Source organism: Callorhinus ursinus, unplaced genomic scaffold (assembly GCF_003265705.2).
Source record: "Callorhinus ursinus isolate GAN/ISIS: 27379988/994484 unplaced genomic scaffold, GSC_fseal_2.0 scaffold10, whole genome shotgun sequence".
NCBI lineage: Eukaryota > Metazoa > Chordata > Mammalia > Carnivora > Otariidae > Callorhinus > Callorhinus ursinus.
Window position 1 is genome coordinate 72,078,984 of NW_027397072.1, and position 17,517 is coordinate 72,096,500.

Consider the following 17,517-nt stretch of genomic DNA (forward strand, 5'->3'; position numbering starts at 1 on the left):
TCTCTTCCCTCTGGCGCGTCTTCCTTCCCTTGAGTCTCGGGCCCCCAGGAGGGGGAGAGCATGCTCCCTCCAGCAGAAGTTGGTGGGGAGGGATTTATGTGAGCTGCAATATATGGGTATAGGACACCCCCTTGAAGCAGATGTCTAGGACTCTTGGCAGGTCTGAAGCCAGCCTGCACTTTCTGGGCCTTTGTCATCATCTCTGGGTGGTGGGATGGGGGGATGATGGGGGGAGTGTCTCTGTGGTCGTGCTTTCTGTGTCACTTCACTGAGAGGGTTTTTTATTTTGGTTTTCTCTTGTGATTAGGAGAACTAAAAATCATTTTTGAAGCCTCTCCTCAGTGCCTCCTCTTTTCCCTGCAGGTGGGACCAGCCCCGGTCAGGGTAAGATGAAAGGTACAGACAGAACCTCAGTTTCCCCGGTTAGTCAGTGCCTAGGCGGAGGCCACTGGATGGCTTATGAAGGGCCAAGCTGTGTGAACGGGGCAGGAGGTAACTATTGATAGATGCCCCCTGTGTGCTGCCTGCAGAGTACAGAAGAGAAAGGGAGCTGTCCTCCCAGGAGAGGTTAGAGGGTGGCTTCTAGTCCTGACTCCATCACCTGCTAGGAGTTGACTCCAAGCAAGTCCTTTGGCATCTCAGCCTCTTGCACAAGTGGGGCTGCCTCACTGGGAGCCAGTCAGAATGAAAGGAGATCTGCCTGTGCTTTTTATCCTGGAGGGACATCCAACCCCAGGATGGAAAGCTTGGACTGGGTTTGAACAGACTCAGTGGGGAGAAAAGAGGCCATTCCAGGCCCTGGGACTAGTGCTTTGGAGGCCAGCAAGACTGGAAAGCTTAGAGGAGGTGGGAACTGTTTGAATGGGAAGGTAGAACCGGCAGAAAATAGGAAACCCATGAACATTTTGAAGCAAAGGAATATTTTGATCCAGGTGGTGTCCTATTCACTTTTGTGTTCCCAGAACCTGGCATACAGTAGGTACCAGTAAATCCTGTGAACTCAAAATGGCGACTGAAGCATATTGACTGAACAGTCTGAAAGACAAACTATCTGGGAAGAAAGAGCTTGAGCCCAAGGAGAGGAGTTAGAAGGCTCTAGTGAACATGTCAACCTGAAGTGCTATGCCTGGATGGTGGAGAGGATGTGAGGGAATTCCGTTGACACTTCCTTGCCTTTGCATAGCAATGTGATTCTCTCTTTTTTTTTTTTTTAAGATTTTATTTATATATTCATGAGAGGCAGAGGGAGAAGCAGGCTCCCTGCTGAGCAGGGAGCCTGACACAGGACTCAATCCCAGGACCCCAATCCCAGGACCCCGGGATCATGACCTGAGCCGAAGGCAGACACTTAACCATCTGAGCCACCCAGGCACCCAATGTGATTCTCTTTTAAATGCTCTTTGGGGTGTAGGCTTGTTTTTGACCTTGGAGGAGTTCCTTGGTGAAATAGAAAAAATACTCTGTATCCTATTCAACCACCAGCCTGAAACTACGTTCAGAGAGGGCACAGGGGTGCCTGAAGTCACACCGCCAGGATCTATTTAGGATACTTTTATTCTCAGATAAAATTTCTAGTTGTGTTTACGCTTAAAACACCCTCAACGAACAGAAAAAGGGACTGGGTCCTACTCTTTTCCCCTTTTCCTCCAGCCACCATCTCGGTGATGGTCAAGGGTTGAAGAAGGGCAAAAGAGAGAACAGGGAGTGAACTGATGGGCAGCTTTTCAGAGTCTTCTGTGGAATCAGACAGGTGATGGTCCCAAGTCAGCCTTCTGGTAGGGAGCTGAGAGAGGTGCAGAGCAAGAACAAAGGAAGAGGGAAGCAGAGGAAGGGAAGAAAAAGGGGCCTTGACACTGGGCATTCTGGCTGAAGCTCCACACTGAACCTCCTCTGTCCTGTGAGCAAGCCAAGAGGCTTTCTGGGGAGGCCAGCCCATCTCAGGAAATGCCCAGGTAACAGCTTGAGAAAGCACTCATAGAGGAAACAATATACTTGACAAATGGCAATCGTCATTGCATTTAAAGAGAGTTCTGAGTGCACCTTTTTAATTCTGCCATCTTTGAAGAAGTAGTATGGCTTTGAATAGTAGGTTGCCCACCTGGCGAAAGAAATCTCTTTGGAAACTTTGACACGTACAGTCCCATCATTTTCTAAAGACCAAATATAGTTGGTTGAAAACCGCTTATCTTTTACAAGGGACTGTCCCTCCCCTTTCTGTGTGACTCAGTGTTGCCCCAAAGGTGGCCACTTTCTCGCATGCAGATTTCTTTCTTACAACTCCACCACATATTTCCAAAGACTCCTTTCTGGCAATGACCCTTTGTGTCCAAATCTGGTGGTAAACAGCTCAGCCTGGCCTCAAGAGCTAAACCACGACAGACCTTGGTAGCCCATCTTACTCCACTTCCTGTTCTTTTCCTTGCTCTATAATTAGACTCTCAGACTAACTCATTCTCCTTTTTATTAACAGTTTTTCTTTTCCTGGCAGGCTTCACAGAAATCATTTAAAACTTCCATGCTGTTTAACAAAGGGTCCCCAAAGTGTCTGCAGATATGACCTAGTAGATTAACTTGGAATTCCACAAAACTCATATCAGTTGAAATAGTCAGGATCCATTAATATAAACTCAAACCAGTTTGCAGAAATGCCTGCAGGGGACATGGCTGGGAAAAGTGAGGACTTCAGATTTAGGACAAGTTTAGCCCTAAAAACTTGATAAAAACATTCCTCTCTAAAAACTTTGCAAGTCTCTATTTATATTACAACATTCATTCAAGATAGAGGGAGGGCTTTTGGAAAACTATATTCAAAAAAATATTACCCAGTGGATGGCTTCAACAAAAGTGAAAATGAAATGGGGGGGAAAAAAATCACCATTTTACCTATATGATGCATCCTGACCCGATGTTTGAAGAACACACGATTTCTAAACAACTTTCTCCATGAGGAAACCTGAATACTCTTTGGATAGAAATTTCCAGAGATAAACACATCTTCACTGAGAATGTTAATCAAAATCAATGACAGTTACGGGGATAATTTCAGAATGGCCCCAGGCTGGCTATCCTTTATCCTGGGCATGGGATACTCTTAGCTGTGTTTTGAGCAATACAGTTGGCCAGTCCCTTGGCCTGCTTCCTAAAATGTATCCAATTAGTATTTATTGTCCACCACCTGCTACAAAACATTCTGCTAGGTACTGTGGGCAAGTATGGATAAAAGCATGGCTCCTGCCTCTTGGCATCTGTAGCTGCTCAGGGAGATGGCACACAGTATGATGACTGCATGAGGTATGTTGCTAGTTTAACAGAAGAGGTGTTCTGAAGAAATAAAAAGAAAGCTGAAGAGAGGGTGAATATGCCGTAGCATCTGAGCAAGCCCTGAGTGACATTTTGTTCTTTGTTAGTTAACTGAACTGTGTGGTTTCTATTCTTGGACCAACGGTATGTCACCACTCAGCTATTCCACTGGTGTTTAGGGAGCAGTGGGTTCAGATTAAAGCTCCTGGTAAAACAAACACAAAGGTTCCAAGTGGGGGACGTGCCTTTCAAGACCCCTATGCCCACAAACAAGACAAGAGCCCCCAGCCTGTTTCCACCAGGAGTCAATTCTTCTAATCCTCTCCTTAGGAAAACAGTTATTCTGATGCTTAATAGCCTTTTCTTTCAAAGATTTAGGAGAGCTATCATGGGTTTTCCTGCTCTAATGCTTTGATTGCCAGTTAATATCCTAATTTGGAGCTAATTACTAAACTGCTTAAAAATTTAAGGCACAGGCAACCATCTACTGACAAGCTTTCCATTTATCACCACTGTGGCCGAGGACATGGCCCTTAGCCGAGAACAGAAGCTTCCTCCGCTATCACAGAACAGACACCTCCTCGTCAGGGTGGCTCTGCCAGATGGTTTCTTAGCCATCACCAACCAAGTTGCTCTCTTCATATGTTAAAGCTACAGAGGAGTTTGAAAGCTTGTAAGAGCTGAAAGTAACTTCCAGGTTTAATGCTGCATAAAACAAAACTATAAACCGCACATTTTTCTGTCTGCGGATTTTTATTATAAAGAAGGCTTTAATTCATAGTCCTGTGGAAAGAATTTTTTTGCTCTCTGTTTTGCTGGCTTTCTTAGCTAACTGGCTCCTCATTTTACTTATTTTTTCTCACATTTTTGTTCAGAAATAGTGTGGCTGCGTTTTTGTTTTGTTTTGATTTAATGGATAATGAATTTGGAAAGTGGTCAAGTTATTGAAAGTATCTGTTAGTTTAACTTATGATAGACTTAGTTTCTTACCAAAAGCAATGGAGAATCCAGTTTTATCAGCTTGAAAGGTGAACAGTATTGCTTACAACAGCATAACGAGGGGTGGTGTTTAAAATCATAGAACAAGACACATACTGTTCATCAGTTTCTCAAGTTGTGCCTGGGGAGTCTTATCCTAGCAAGGGCTGCTCAGGTGAACAGTGCCCCCTTGAGTTGTGCTACAGGCTAACCACTACCCCCATCCTACTAAAGAGTCTTTTTTTCTTCACTTGGAATTTCATATAATCCCAATTTTGATTAAAAACGTACATCTTTATATATGCCTGAAAAAAGAGTAGGGATAAACAAAAATGTTAATGGCTGAATCTCTAATGAAATGTATGCTCTTGATACTTTTCCTCATTTTCCAAATTTTCAACAGTGAGCATGTAGTACATCATCAGGAAAAAGTAGGACATGTCATTTCAGTAAGTTCTGAAAACTCCACCTTCCACAGGAAGCAATGCATGATTAAATACTTTTTTCCTTTTTTTTTTTTTTCCATTTTAGTTTCACTCCCACGTGGGCTTCAGGCAACTAAGTCCCGATTCTGTACCTAGACTAGAATCACCTCTCACTTTGCACTTTCCATGCCCTAAGAGGCCTAGACAGAAGAGACAAGTCTTTTGAGAGTTGGGTTGCAGTGGTAAGTAGAGGGATAAGGCAGTCACCAGAAGGACTTCTCTGTCCCAAACCCTCCAAAGGAGGCATAGAAACAGACTAGAAATGCCACAAGGACTGTCACAGAACACTGAAGGCCAGACAGGAGCTGGAAAGCCTAAGTTTATGAGGGAGCTAATCAGAATGGTCATTTGCTCTTTTCCCCACAGTGCCTGGGAGCCTAGACTCAGCTGCAGTGAAGACAGCTGGTCCAACTGTTAGAGAACTGGAAATGAGCAGGTCACGAAAACAGAAAGGGCTAAGGGGCCAAGCCCGGACAGGCCGAGCAGAATGGGACTGAGTTGATTCACTCAGAGGTCCCCAAGGCAGGATCCCAACACTGTCATGACTATGAGGACTGGGTCTCTCTCTACACCAGGCAGGCGAGGCCAAAGAGTTGGCCTTTGTGCTGAGCACAGAGGGAAGCTGGTAATGAGCTCTCAGGCAGAGCAGAATAAAGCATTTTGGAGGGTGACTAGCAACTGGCTAGCGAGGAGGTTCAAAGGAGATGCAGCAGGTACGGAGGTGGGGAGAAGGGGTTTTAGGAACACCTGAGCAAATCTGGGGGACTCGAACATGGGGTGGAATGGGCCGATACAAGCAGCTGGAAGAAAGGAGCAATATATTTAGGGAATGCTGGGAGAGACACCCCTGAGGTTGACACTGAAATGATACAATGTTGATGAACTAAACCAAGGGGAGCCTGAAGTATGTCTGCAGGTACTTGTTAAGGCAAAACTCAAAGCCTTAATAAAGGATTGGCCAGACAATTGTGACAATCTGGGGAATTAGAAAGGTCATATCTAAGTCCATTGGGATTTTGTAACTTTTATAAAACATACTTTAATAGGTTTCAGTTTCCCTTATCAAATTTTCATAGCCTGAAAGTTTGACAGAAGTATGAATTTATTGACATCAATTTCCTTAAGCTATTATTCCAACACAGAGAAGGTACTGAAGAGCTGAAGACAATGATAATAAACCCACAAGATCTGAAGTTAAGTCTGCAAGACCCACCCCCTCTGAGAGAGAGAGAGAAAGAGAAAGAGAGAAAGAGAGAGAATATGAGTAAGTCTTCAAAAAGAATCTGGAGACTGCTTCCAATTATAGCAAGAAGTCATGACAGTTGGACAATTTTAAGCATTTTATCCAGAAACATAGATCTATTTCATAGATACCAAATCGATTACCATATAATTGAGTTTGAAAATATACAAAATATCTGTTGTTCTTACATACTGAAATTAAAACCTAATTTTAAAAAGTGCACAGTAAAAACAGCATAAGGAAACCTACAATATCCATGGTACACGTATTGTTCTCCATTTTACTGTCAACATTAAATTCTGTATTTGCCTTACTGGTTACAAATATATTTTAAATGTTTCAAGGCCATTTACAACACTGACTAGTTTACCAAGTCCAACAACACCCCAGCTTCCTGAAGGCGGCCAGCACTGGACACTGGACAAGGGGTCTGGGTCCTGTAGCTCCGTGCAATGGTAGCAGCTTTGGAAAGAAGTCGCCAACCATCTATGTGTAAACTATCGACTCTTGTTCTTTTTAGAATTTCCCTGTGCAAAGAAAAATATCAACAATAAGAACACAAACATCTAGAAAAATAACTCCTAGTTTATAGCCCAAGCTGTCTGGAAGGCCACACTTCTCTTTGGAAAATTTTAGCTTCCAAGAGGAAGAACAGCTGATAACCTTGTGTCGCTAAGTGTCGCTAACTTTTAATCAAAAATAGTTTGTTACTTTTAACTCCCCCACTCTCTATTTCCATGGACCCTATCCCCCTGAGGACTGAGGATCAGCAACAAAGGAAGAAAACAAAGCTACCCAGGATTTATCAAACCTCAAATATTCATTTTGTTCCAAAGACAGAAGTTTATTGATTTCAGACACTGAATAAAAATTTTTAGCCTACACAGATTTCCTTTGTTGCTTAACAAATACCTTCAAAAGAGGTCTTAATAGATACTAATTTTGAATATGTGCCAACTAACACCCCAATGGCAGTGATCTGAAAAAGGAAGCTCAGATACTGGCTGAAAATGAGCCAAGGGCAGATGTCTTAACTCATTTCCAGTCCCCCCACATATGGAGATTTGGACTTTCCAGTTTTATGTAACTTCTCTTCTTTCTGGAGAAGTTCACTTTTTAAGAAAACATTGTAACTCGATTCCTATACTTAACTGTTAGGTACAAATACATTTTTGTCATGTGTGTGGTTAATGCTTGCAGAACACAAGCATTAATAACAAGATGATAGCCAACAAATGGTTCCAAGATGTTTACTTGGCATCCAACAGAGACCATGTCAACTCTGCCATAAGATGATGCTCCAACAATCTAAATTACTAACTAACTGGACAGGGGAGGGCGAAAAATACAGGGATGATGGAATGATCATAAAGAAGTTAACAGAAGGGCGCCTGGGTGGCTCAGTCGTTAAGCGTCTGCCTTGGGTTCAGGTCATGATCCCAGGATCCTGGGACTGAGCCCTGCATCGGGCTCCCTGCTCAGTGGGAAGCCTGCTTCTCCCTCTCCGACTCCCCCTGCTTGTGTTCCCTCTCTTGCTGTGTCTCTCCCTGTCAAATAAACAAATGGAATCTTTAAAAAATATAAATAAATAAATAAATAAATAAATAAATAAATAGGTTAACAGAATAAACGAGCTCTGTGTTTTATTAATGACAGATATTTTAAGGACTAGATTACAAAGTTCTGAGAGGACCTGAAAATTCCCTAACTTCTAAAGTAGCTGCAATACAACTTCCTTCAGAACAATGAACTTTGCTGGATTCTGCACTAACCCTTCTCAATTCAAAACCAAATGCCAGGGCGCCTGGGTGGTTCAGTTGTTAAGCGTCTGCCTTCAGCTCAGGTCATGATCCCAGGGTCCTGGGATCGAGCTCCACATCGGGCTCCCTGCTCTGCGGGAAGCCTGCTTCTCCCTCTCTCACTCCCCCTGCTTGTGTTCCCTCTCTCTCTGTCAAATAAATAAAATCTTTAAAAAAAAAAAAAAGGCTTCTGCAGCTCTAGAATCGGAAAAGCTTCCCTAAAATCATTGCTACTTCTTTCCAAATGTCAGGCAGTAAACCAGGCTTTCTCCTAATATTCAAACTAACGTACGTGCTTTCTACCATGACGAGGAGCATAACCTGTGAACTAGCTGTTGTCCTGCTGGGACATCAAGAAAAAGGCCAAAGGAGTTCCAGGAGGCAAGATTCAAGAGGACCGACCCCCACACTCATCACCTCCAAGCTCGTTTCCTGAAGCACAAGTAACTGGAGAACCATAATCAAAACCACACTGGCTATAATCATTACAAAATGCCCCAGGAAAGTATCACAGATGCTCTCCTGCTCTCTCCAAAGTAGCCAGAGACAGATCAATAACCTGAAACTACACGGGAAAACAATATTACATAATGCGGGTTCCAATGCACTCACGTGACAGATCTTCCAAGGAGACACCAACTGAGCAGAATGCGGCCCTCACCGCCACTAGCTGATGCTAAAATCAAGCTATAGTGTGTTCATCTCTATTTCCTCTCCAGTGCCAGCACATAGAAGGAACTCAATACATGGCTGCTAGGTCAATGAGAAGCAACAGCAGATTTCCAAGAGCACAGGTTAGAGACTGGCAGTGGTACATACTGTCTGAGTTACAAAATGTGCAAAGCATCTGAGGTGATGTATGAAACCAAGTTCCTGGCTTCCTGAAGCCTACCTTTCCTGGTAAAAGAGCATATATATTATGTTACAACAATAGACATGGCATATGCAGATATGCACTTCAACATACAGGTACTACCAATATCTACTGACCCCAGCCTAGACAAGCAGTGGCTTTATGGGAAATGAAATCAAAAGAAATTTCTGGAAAAGGACAAGATGTTCCTAGGTTATATGGATGTGTATGAAAATAAATCTGCTAAAGAAGGTGATTCTTCAACAGCACCATTTTAGACTCCTATATATATATAAAAAAAAAAAAAAGAATAGCCATCATAACCTCCCTAAAAGTCCCCCTAAATGACAAAACAGTAGCAGAAATGCCAAAAGTGCCAAAAATCAAAGGACATAGTATTAGGCCTTAAAGGTCAGACCTTCTCTCAACTTACAACTCAAAGAAACTGAATTTTACTTTTGGATAAAAGGACAAATGATATGAAGAAAAATCATTTAAAAACACTTTAAATCTCTTAGCCTTTGCTCCTGAAATGCACAGAATGAAATATCTTATATTAAATACATTACATATTAAATATTATATTGCAGAGAGACTCCCTCCCTCTCCTCCCCTACCTTACTGGACATCTTCAGTGTGTCAATCTCTTCTCTCTGTTTAGATAATGTCTCGTTCATGCTGCATAGGTGGTCACTCATCATACTTAACTGATCCTCATAACTCCTCTTGGTAGTTGTCAGCTCATCCTAAATGGCAAAGGAACAGAGGGAAAAAAAGAAAAATCAAAACCCCACTAGTCACACCACTCCAAAGCTTTTTTAATTTATAGAAGGAATTTCAGAAAAGCAACCTATCAAGATGGCCTATCTGATCAATTAACGTGAAGGACAAGCCACAGGCCTAATAACAGAACAAAATTAAAACATATGGGGGGGAAGGTTTTCTTTTCAGCCTGCAAAATATGTTCTGAATCTCTTTGCAAAAAGACTGTCCTTCTACATCAGGTATAAAACTGTCACAAAAAAGGGCTACATTATCTTTCCAAATCCCTTTGGGTTTTCCAGAGCCTTTGGTGAGGTGGGCAGGTCTGTCTCTGGCACATTCCCACCAGCCCAGTACCTGCTGGCTCAAGGCCCTCAGCCCTCAGGGCAGGACCCTCCCCAGGAGAAGCACCTTTGTCTGGCTTCCCATCTCTCTGCTCTCTCCAGCCCCTTAAAATCTAATCCTGTGCTCCTAGCTAATCTGATAAACTAATCTGAAACTAGGAAGAAGCAGGTGTTACTGTGCTAATGTGTTTTTTCTCCACCTGTATCATGTTTATATTTAATAGAGGCTTTCTGGAAACAAGGCTTTGAAACAAAGCAGTGAGTAAGAAAGATTATTTTGCTGCCCTAGCTTTCAGTTTAGGCCAGTTTTATGAAACAGTGAAGAGAAGGAACAGAGTCATGTGAACAGAACAAGCGTCCAGCCCACCATGACAGGGATTAGCGAGGAGGGGGGTGGGGGGGATATAAGTATCATTTAAGGAAATGCTGACTACAAAGCTCTTGAAAGTAGAATCAAGTCAGAGAAACAAGGCATATAGGACTTTTTGCCTCACATAAGTAAGATATTACTTTAAAATGAATTAGAAATAAAGTGGTTGGAAAAATGTATGTCTAGAGGGCGAACGCCACTACTTTGGAAAGGAAATGCTGACCCTGCTGCCCCAGAACTTCCAGAGAAAACCATATGAACCCCATGCAGGGAGCACTTTTGAACCCACCTGAAGTCTGCTGATGCTCTGACCCGCTACTTTCATCTCTTCTGTCAGTGCCTCTTTAGACTTTTCAGCCAAGGCCAGTCTCTTCGAGAGCGCTCGGCACTGTGAAATCAGAAAACATCCCATGACCTCAGAGGGCATTTCCCCAAACCAAATTCACTTCAGGCCTGTACCATACACTGGAGTACACATAAGATGTGGTCCCCCTCTCATCACTTTAATAAGGAAAAAAGTCTACCAACCCAAGCTCGTCAAGGTTTCTCCTAGCTCTAGCCTGATAACCAGTAGTTACAAACAACTTAAGAAGTTTTTCTGTTGTTTGGTTTTTTTTTTTTTAAGATCTAATTTTTAAGTAATCTCTACATCCAACGTGGGGCTTGAACTCACAACCGCAAGATCGAGAGTGGCACATACTACTGACTGAGCCTGCCAGGCATGCCCCTTAAGAAGTTTTTATATATTTACCCAGGATTCATTTATACTCACACTGGATGAGAACAGAAGTGGTTATTTCTAAAGTTATCAATAGCATCTGACCATGCAAGATGAATCCTAAGGCACTTTTCTTGTGTTTTAAGTCCTCTATTAGAGACCACAGTTACAGAACAATAAAAGCTTTACAGCCCCAGGCTACAGATTAGGCTCAATCTACGGGGAGGACGAAGTGAGTGCAGGAATGCAAAGATCCCAGCTGCTTTCTTTGGGGTTCTACCAAAGCTAGCCTATCCAGAGTCACAGCTGATCAAGAAGAGAAAGAAAAATTCTGTTTCTCACTATTCAAAGACAGTGTGCCATTAAAAGGCTTGCTACACTTTCTGATAAGGCCAGGCGACTGACAAGGAGGATCTGTCGAGACACATCTGAATCTGTGTCGACATCGGACACTCAGACTAACCATTCCAGTAAAGTCATATGGAGGGGGTCACCACTTCCTGTTTATAAACAAGGAAAAACTAGGACAATGTAGAAATTCTTGTAGCACATTGTGCTGAAGACATTTACCAAGACAAGCAAATCCCTTGGAAATAAAAGAGCCTCAGATATTCCCCAGCTACTCATTCCTTTCCTCACAAGAGAATTTCAGGAAAGTTCTGCCAGTCAAATCAACCACCATCTATTAACCAAACATCTACTATGTGCTCAGCACCACACCTGAAACAGAGGGAGAGAGTTTTGCAAGGTATGGGTCTTCAGGGCGATGGCAATCAAGTCTGAGATGCGACCTAAGAAGGCAGTTAGGGACCCAGACAAGGACACACTTCTCAGGCTCAGAAGCTCAGCCCTGAGGTCACACTGGAGGATTTTCTACAGCACAACCAGCTGTTACCAAACAGGGAGGTAATGGCGGCTGGTGAGCAACACGGAGCTAGACACATCATTTATTTCAGCAGGGAAGAAGCAGCAAAGCCCCTCTCCACTTTGAGCAACCGGCCTCCCATCAACCTATCCATCTCCACAGTACAGGAGAAAAATCATACAGTCCCAATAAAGGGTGCTGTCTTTTCTTTCTCAAGTTCTTTAACAACTTAAAGCATCATAATTCTCCGTCTGCCATCTGTAACTGACCTTTGAAAGTTTTAAATCAGATACCTTACAGGTATTCTTATATGTTGAGCGACAGCCATTCTATCTTATCATTTGTCTTGTACTCTGATTTCTGTACTTTCTTCCTTCATTTTCTCCCTTGTAATTAATAAACTGTGTATGATTTTATTGAATATCTTGCATAGTGTTTTTCTAATTCTCCTAAGAAAATAAATTATTTGGTTAAGGAAGAAGAAAATGTAACAAAAAGTAAGATTATATAACAAAGGCTTAAAACATTTAACATTTTTCATTGCATCATTTATAGGGCCTCATTTCTACAACTTGTCACTTACAAATTAAAGAGTATTAAAAAAAAGAAGAAGAGCCAGGCATATTTTGCTTTTTAATTTCTTTGCATGAAAATTCCTTGACTTGTGAATGTCTGCCTGCCTGTAATTCTCTAAAACAAGTAATCACTAATAATAATGCTCCAAACATCTGTGATGTGACCATAGGAAAGGCGACCTAGAAGTCTCTCAACTATCTTTTGGTAACCTGGAAATGACAAATCAGTCCTATATTTATTGAAATGAAGATTTTTGATTGGATATAGGCCAATCAATATGAACTCCAACCAAATTCACATGGATGCACAGACACAGACATCTCTCTTCCAGTGAACAGCAGGGGACCTGGATGGTGACCTAATTCCTGCCCGGATTGGGAAAAGCCACCAAATCGAATTCCCTCTCCACTCACCTCAGCATAAAAGTGCACTGACTTACTGTCAGCCAGCTGTAGTTGAGAAGTCAGCTCCACTATCCTGGCCATGTAGTGATTTTTAATTAAGTCTTCACGAGATTCCACATCTGGAAGCTAAACAGAGCACACAGAACTAAGTAAATAAATGCCAGTGAAATGAAGCAGTTCTAGAAAAGATGACCATCACTCTAGAAGAAGGAAAAAGGACAACATTTTGTACATTTTTATGTGAAATCTGATGGGGAATCATAGCTTCCCTACCCCCCAAAGAAACTTCAGACAAACCAGGTAAATGTATATTCCAAATTTCTCTTATTCAGCATCTTGCCCATGTCAGAACAAGGTTGTGGCTTCAAAAGAACAGAGCAGAAGTCAAGTACCGGGAGGCCCACCACCTCTGGGGCCATGTCCCTCCATCCACTTTGATAAGCCACAAACCTGGCCTTCAAAATCCCCATCCATCGGATACCTGCATCCTCCACTCAGTCAGAGAAGGCACGGGACAGGGAGCACTTACTGAAACCCCTAAAAGCCGAACATTCTTTTCTCCCCACAAATTATCTTAAGACCGTTCTAATGCTCTTAAACACACTAACCAATTATACAATTTCTGTAATGAACAGTTAACAGCCCTTGTCTCAGACCAATGTTTCTTCTAGTTACTCTAGCAACGGTATGCTATGGAGTTTAATTAAAAAATATGTATAGAAGTTAAAGATTACCTAAAGTAAAAGGCCAATAAGGAAATCAAAGAGTTTACCAACCTACTGGAACTGTGTTTACCAGCTTGTCACACTGAGTGGAAAGCTGAAGAACTTCAGTGTTCCTTGAGTGGTTATTTATAAAGTTACATTTTAAAATATTTCCAAACTCAAAAGCCCAATCTGACCTGGGTTCGCTCACTTGAGGGGTGGGAAGAACTCACAAGCACACTGTTGGTCAAGGCCCTGAAAAGCCCTGTTCCCCGGCCTGCCCACTGGGAGGGCTGACGCCTCCAGCCTCATGCAGGAGGCCAGCCAAGCTGCTGGCCAGGCTCCCACCGCACCTTGTCAAACTGCCAAGCCAAGTCATTCAATGAGGCGACTGCCAAAACAGGCTATAATTTGTTGGTGACAGTTAAAGTAGAACCAGAAAGAAAAGCAACATGGATCCATGGATGGAGGAGAAAAACACTGGCTCCACATTTGCTAGAAATGTCAGAAAACAATTTGACAAGGCTGACTTCTGCAGGACTTTGTGAATAAACACATAGCCAAATATTTACAAACAAACGTGAAGCCAAGCACACTTTACCTCATTGTCAGATGTCCTGGTTAAAATCCCAATCTAGAACATAAGAGAAAAAAAAGCTTGTTTAGAACAGACTGTTTTCACTTCCAACACAATAGCTGCAACACTAATATTTTCTCTTCTCAGTTCACACTGTGTTTAAGTGCACTGAGTGCAGACCTAGAAAGACCACCTGTCTGGTCTTCTACCTATACCAGGAAGCTGTACCTACAGGGAGCTAACTGCGTTCCCTACTTCAGTCATGAGGCAGGAATGGATAATGGTCACTATTTCCTATCAAAATGCTGTAGTTCTTTTCACTGAAACCCAAAACCTGCCTGGGAAGAGAGAGAGGAAGAACAGCTTTGACTCATCTTGTCATTTCTATGCCTATTTCCAAAGCAGTAGCCAAGGAGGGGTAAAGACAGTTTTATGGTGACCATAACAACTGAACATTCCAAACAGAAAACACAAATAACACTCTATTGAAAGTTCAAAAGGAGAAAGAAGAAATGTATGTTTTGATACAATATTATGACATTAGTAAGTATTCACACTTCAGATTTAAATTAATGAAAAATAAAATGTACTGCCAAGTTGTTTAAAGCTTGCTTTTGTGGATTAAGATTTCAAAAACAGAGAGTCATGAATAATGATTTCAGGTTACTGTCCAAGATGGAAAGGCATGTGCTTGGGCATAGTAACTTAAGGAAACATAGAAACTCAGTTTCAGTGGATTCTGATACTCTCACAGATGACACCCAATAAACAGTTTTCACAGATTCTAAATCATCTCCTCAGGAGTAGTACTCTGAACAGTGAACTGTCTATCAACTGAGTGTATGCTAATGAACGTCATGCCCACCTAGCAGTAAAAAGGATCGTTTATAAGACTTTTTTTTAAAAAGAACCATAATTTCCTACTCACTGAAGCAGAAGTAGCAATTAGTCTTTCTCTTTTAGTTAAAAACTGTCTATGGTAACACGCCAACCATTTAATTTTATGTATTTAAATACGACTACATTTGGCAAAAGAAACTCTTGAGTGAGCATCTATATTCTGCCTCCCCACCCTTACCCCCTGACTCCCAGGTTACGATTTGAGAATGTGTTACAGCACACAGACCCACAAAGGAAAGGTATTATATAAATGGAAGGAAAACTTAATGTACATAATTTCAACATTTTCTCATATGATGCTAATGGGAGTGTAAACTGATACAGCCTTTTTAGAAAACAATTTGGCATTAAAAGGTCAAGAAACTCTAAAACATACACGCCTTTTGACCTAGTAAACTCTAACCCTGAGATTTACATCCCAAAGACATCACCGAAGATGGAGAAAAAAACCTTATGCATAAAAGGAGATGGTATTTAAAATAGTAAAAATTACAACCAATGTCCACTTACAGGCAAACTAAGGTATATTTCATGTAGAATTACTATGCAATCAACAACTAAGTTCATACAGATTTCTGATAATATGATAAATGTTTGTGTATTCACATTACCCTAAAAGGTTTGAAAATTTTATATAGCACAATATCAACCATGTCTGAAATTCTGCAGGAAAATGTTAACAGTAGATGCTTGGGTATTCAGGAGCATGTCAACTTTTTTCTTCTTTTACGCTTCTGTAGTTTTTAATTATCTACAGTGTACATGTACTCTCTTTATACATAAAACATATATTTAAAATTCTACAAGTGCTTTTTAATTCCAGCAAGAACCAGAAATTTGTATTATTCTGTGCTTTTCCTTTCCTGAGGTTACTGCCATCTTTTATTACGATAAATTGGCAGGTGGCTGAAAGCTCAAATTACACTATTAGGTATTTTAATGACAAATACTATGCATTCAACTATTGAAGTGCCATAGGGTTGGAAATAATGTTTCTATATGATGTTAACTTTTTCAGTCCCAAGGTGCTTGAACCAAACTCATCTTCTGGGGGCTTGTAAGATGAGCTTCTGTCAGTCAGTTAATTTTACAATGGGCACAGACTTGCTCTGGACACCCGAAAGGAAGGACACCCAGAGCTGCGTACTTAGTTCAGTGAAGTTCACTAGGGGCAGGTGGGGACAGGAGGGTAAAAGAAAGGCTGGAAAGGAGAAACATCAAGGAAGGCAGAAAACACCATCACTTTTTTATCTCAATGGTCTCCAGGCTGTTTTTGGCAGGAAGCCCCCATGTACAGGATGGAAGAAGAGTTACATGGTGAGACCCTTCTCCTGGCCTGAAATACTCTTCTCCTGCCTTGGACTCCTGTTCACTTTTGAAACCCATTCATGTTACCTCTCCTGTGCCATCCTCCCTGTGCCCTCCAGAGGCCTCCTCTGTGACCCCACAGCACTCCACAGATGTCTACCCACGCACCCTCTGTGACCCCACGGCACTCCGCAGATGTCTACCCATGCCTGTGCTCCCTTAGATTGAAAGCAACAAAGACCTACTGTGAAAAAGAAGAGGAGGCCAATCATGTCTTGGTTCTCTAATGCTGACCATCATAGACAACACCCAAAACTGGGGTTCACGGACACTGTGGCACCTCAGCTGTACCTGAAATCATGGGTAGAATTCTGAATTCAAGAAAGTCAAGGAGAAGGAAAGAGGAGTTGGAAGGCAAAAGCATGTGAGTATATAGGTGATAGGGGTTATGGATGAACAGATATCAAAAGAAACAGCTTGAACAAAGACAAGGAAGCAAAAATGCAAAGAATCTTATCAGCGAAGAGCTCAGTTTGGCTTTGTACAAAGAAATGTAGAAGATAGGGCAAAAAAGGTAGTCTGGAAAAGGTATCCACAGACCGAGAATGCCAAACTAGTGAGTGGATTATATTCTATAGATAACAGAGAGCCACCAGAAGTCTAGAAACAAGAGAGTACATAATCAGTAATATACTCTAGGAAAATTACTTTGATAGCACCTTATGAGCTGGGTGGGAGGAAAGAGACCCTTAAGAGATGCGAACAGAAGAAATCAAGGCCATGTACACACACGCTAACTGGACAGACTACTGAAAGTAGTGACTTCCAAACTCACCAAACACAAATCACATCATCATCACTCATGGCCCAACAGTGCTCAGCACTAAAAGTTTCCCATGTCCCTGGAAATCCTTCTCACTTACATACCTAATAACCATGCTTGCCATTGAAGATGTTCAAATAAAGACAGTCCTGAACTTTCAGCAAGTGACATTAATGACTCAAATACACCAATGCTGCCAGCTCCCAGCACTTCAAGGAAGGCAAGCAGTAAACAAATGAGTTTATGTCAGCTGATCTGTTTTCTGACACCCATCAGAGCACAAGGCCACAGTTAAGAGAGGAGCGGAGTATGGCCCCAGATACCTTGGATTCCATCCTAGTTCCATCACTTACCAAGGGTGTGGCTTCAGCTATTTCACCTCTCTGTCCCCCAGTCTCATCTACAAAATAAAGATGACAGTACCTACAATATTATAGGATCTGTGAGAGGACTGCCTGAGTTCACGTGCCCAAGGTCCGCAGCACCAGGGCTGGAGCACGATCACTAC

The 17,517-nt window shown here is 42.0% G+C and overlaps 1 protein-coding gene across 2 annotated transcripts in view; it reads right to left on the bottom strand.

The window, feature by feature from the left end:
* Window positions 1-5,847: 5,847 nt before the first annotated feature.
* Window positions 5,848-17,517, bottom strand: part of PPP1R21 (protein phosphatase 1 regulatory subunit 21) — a 59,736-nt gene continuing 48,066 nt past the window's right edge. For both annotated transcript variants that reach the window (XM_025868861.2, XM_025868860.2), the window contains 5 exons: window positions 14,003-14,035; window positions 12,707-12,823; window positions 10,424-10,522; window positions 9,276-9,404; window positions 5,848-6,533 (listed from right to left, as the gene is read on the bottom strand). In XM_025868861.2, the coding sequence (XP_025724646.1) occupies window positions 6,504-6,533; window positions 9,276-9,404; window positions 10,424-10,522; window positions 12,707-12,823; window positions 14,003-14,035 (408 nt within the window). In that variant the 3' untranslated portion in view covers window positions 5,848-6,503. The remainder of the gene's footprint in view (window positions 6,534-9,275; window positions 9,405-10,423; window positions 10,523-12,706; window positions 12,824-14,002; window positions 14,036-17,517) is intronic.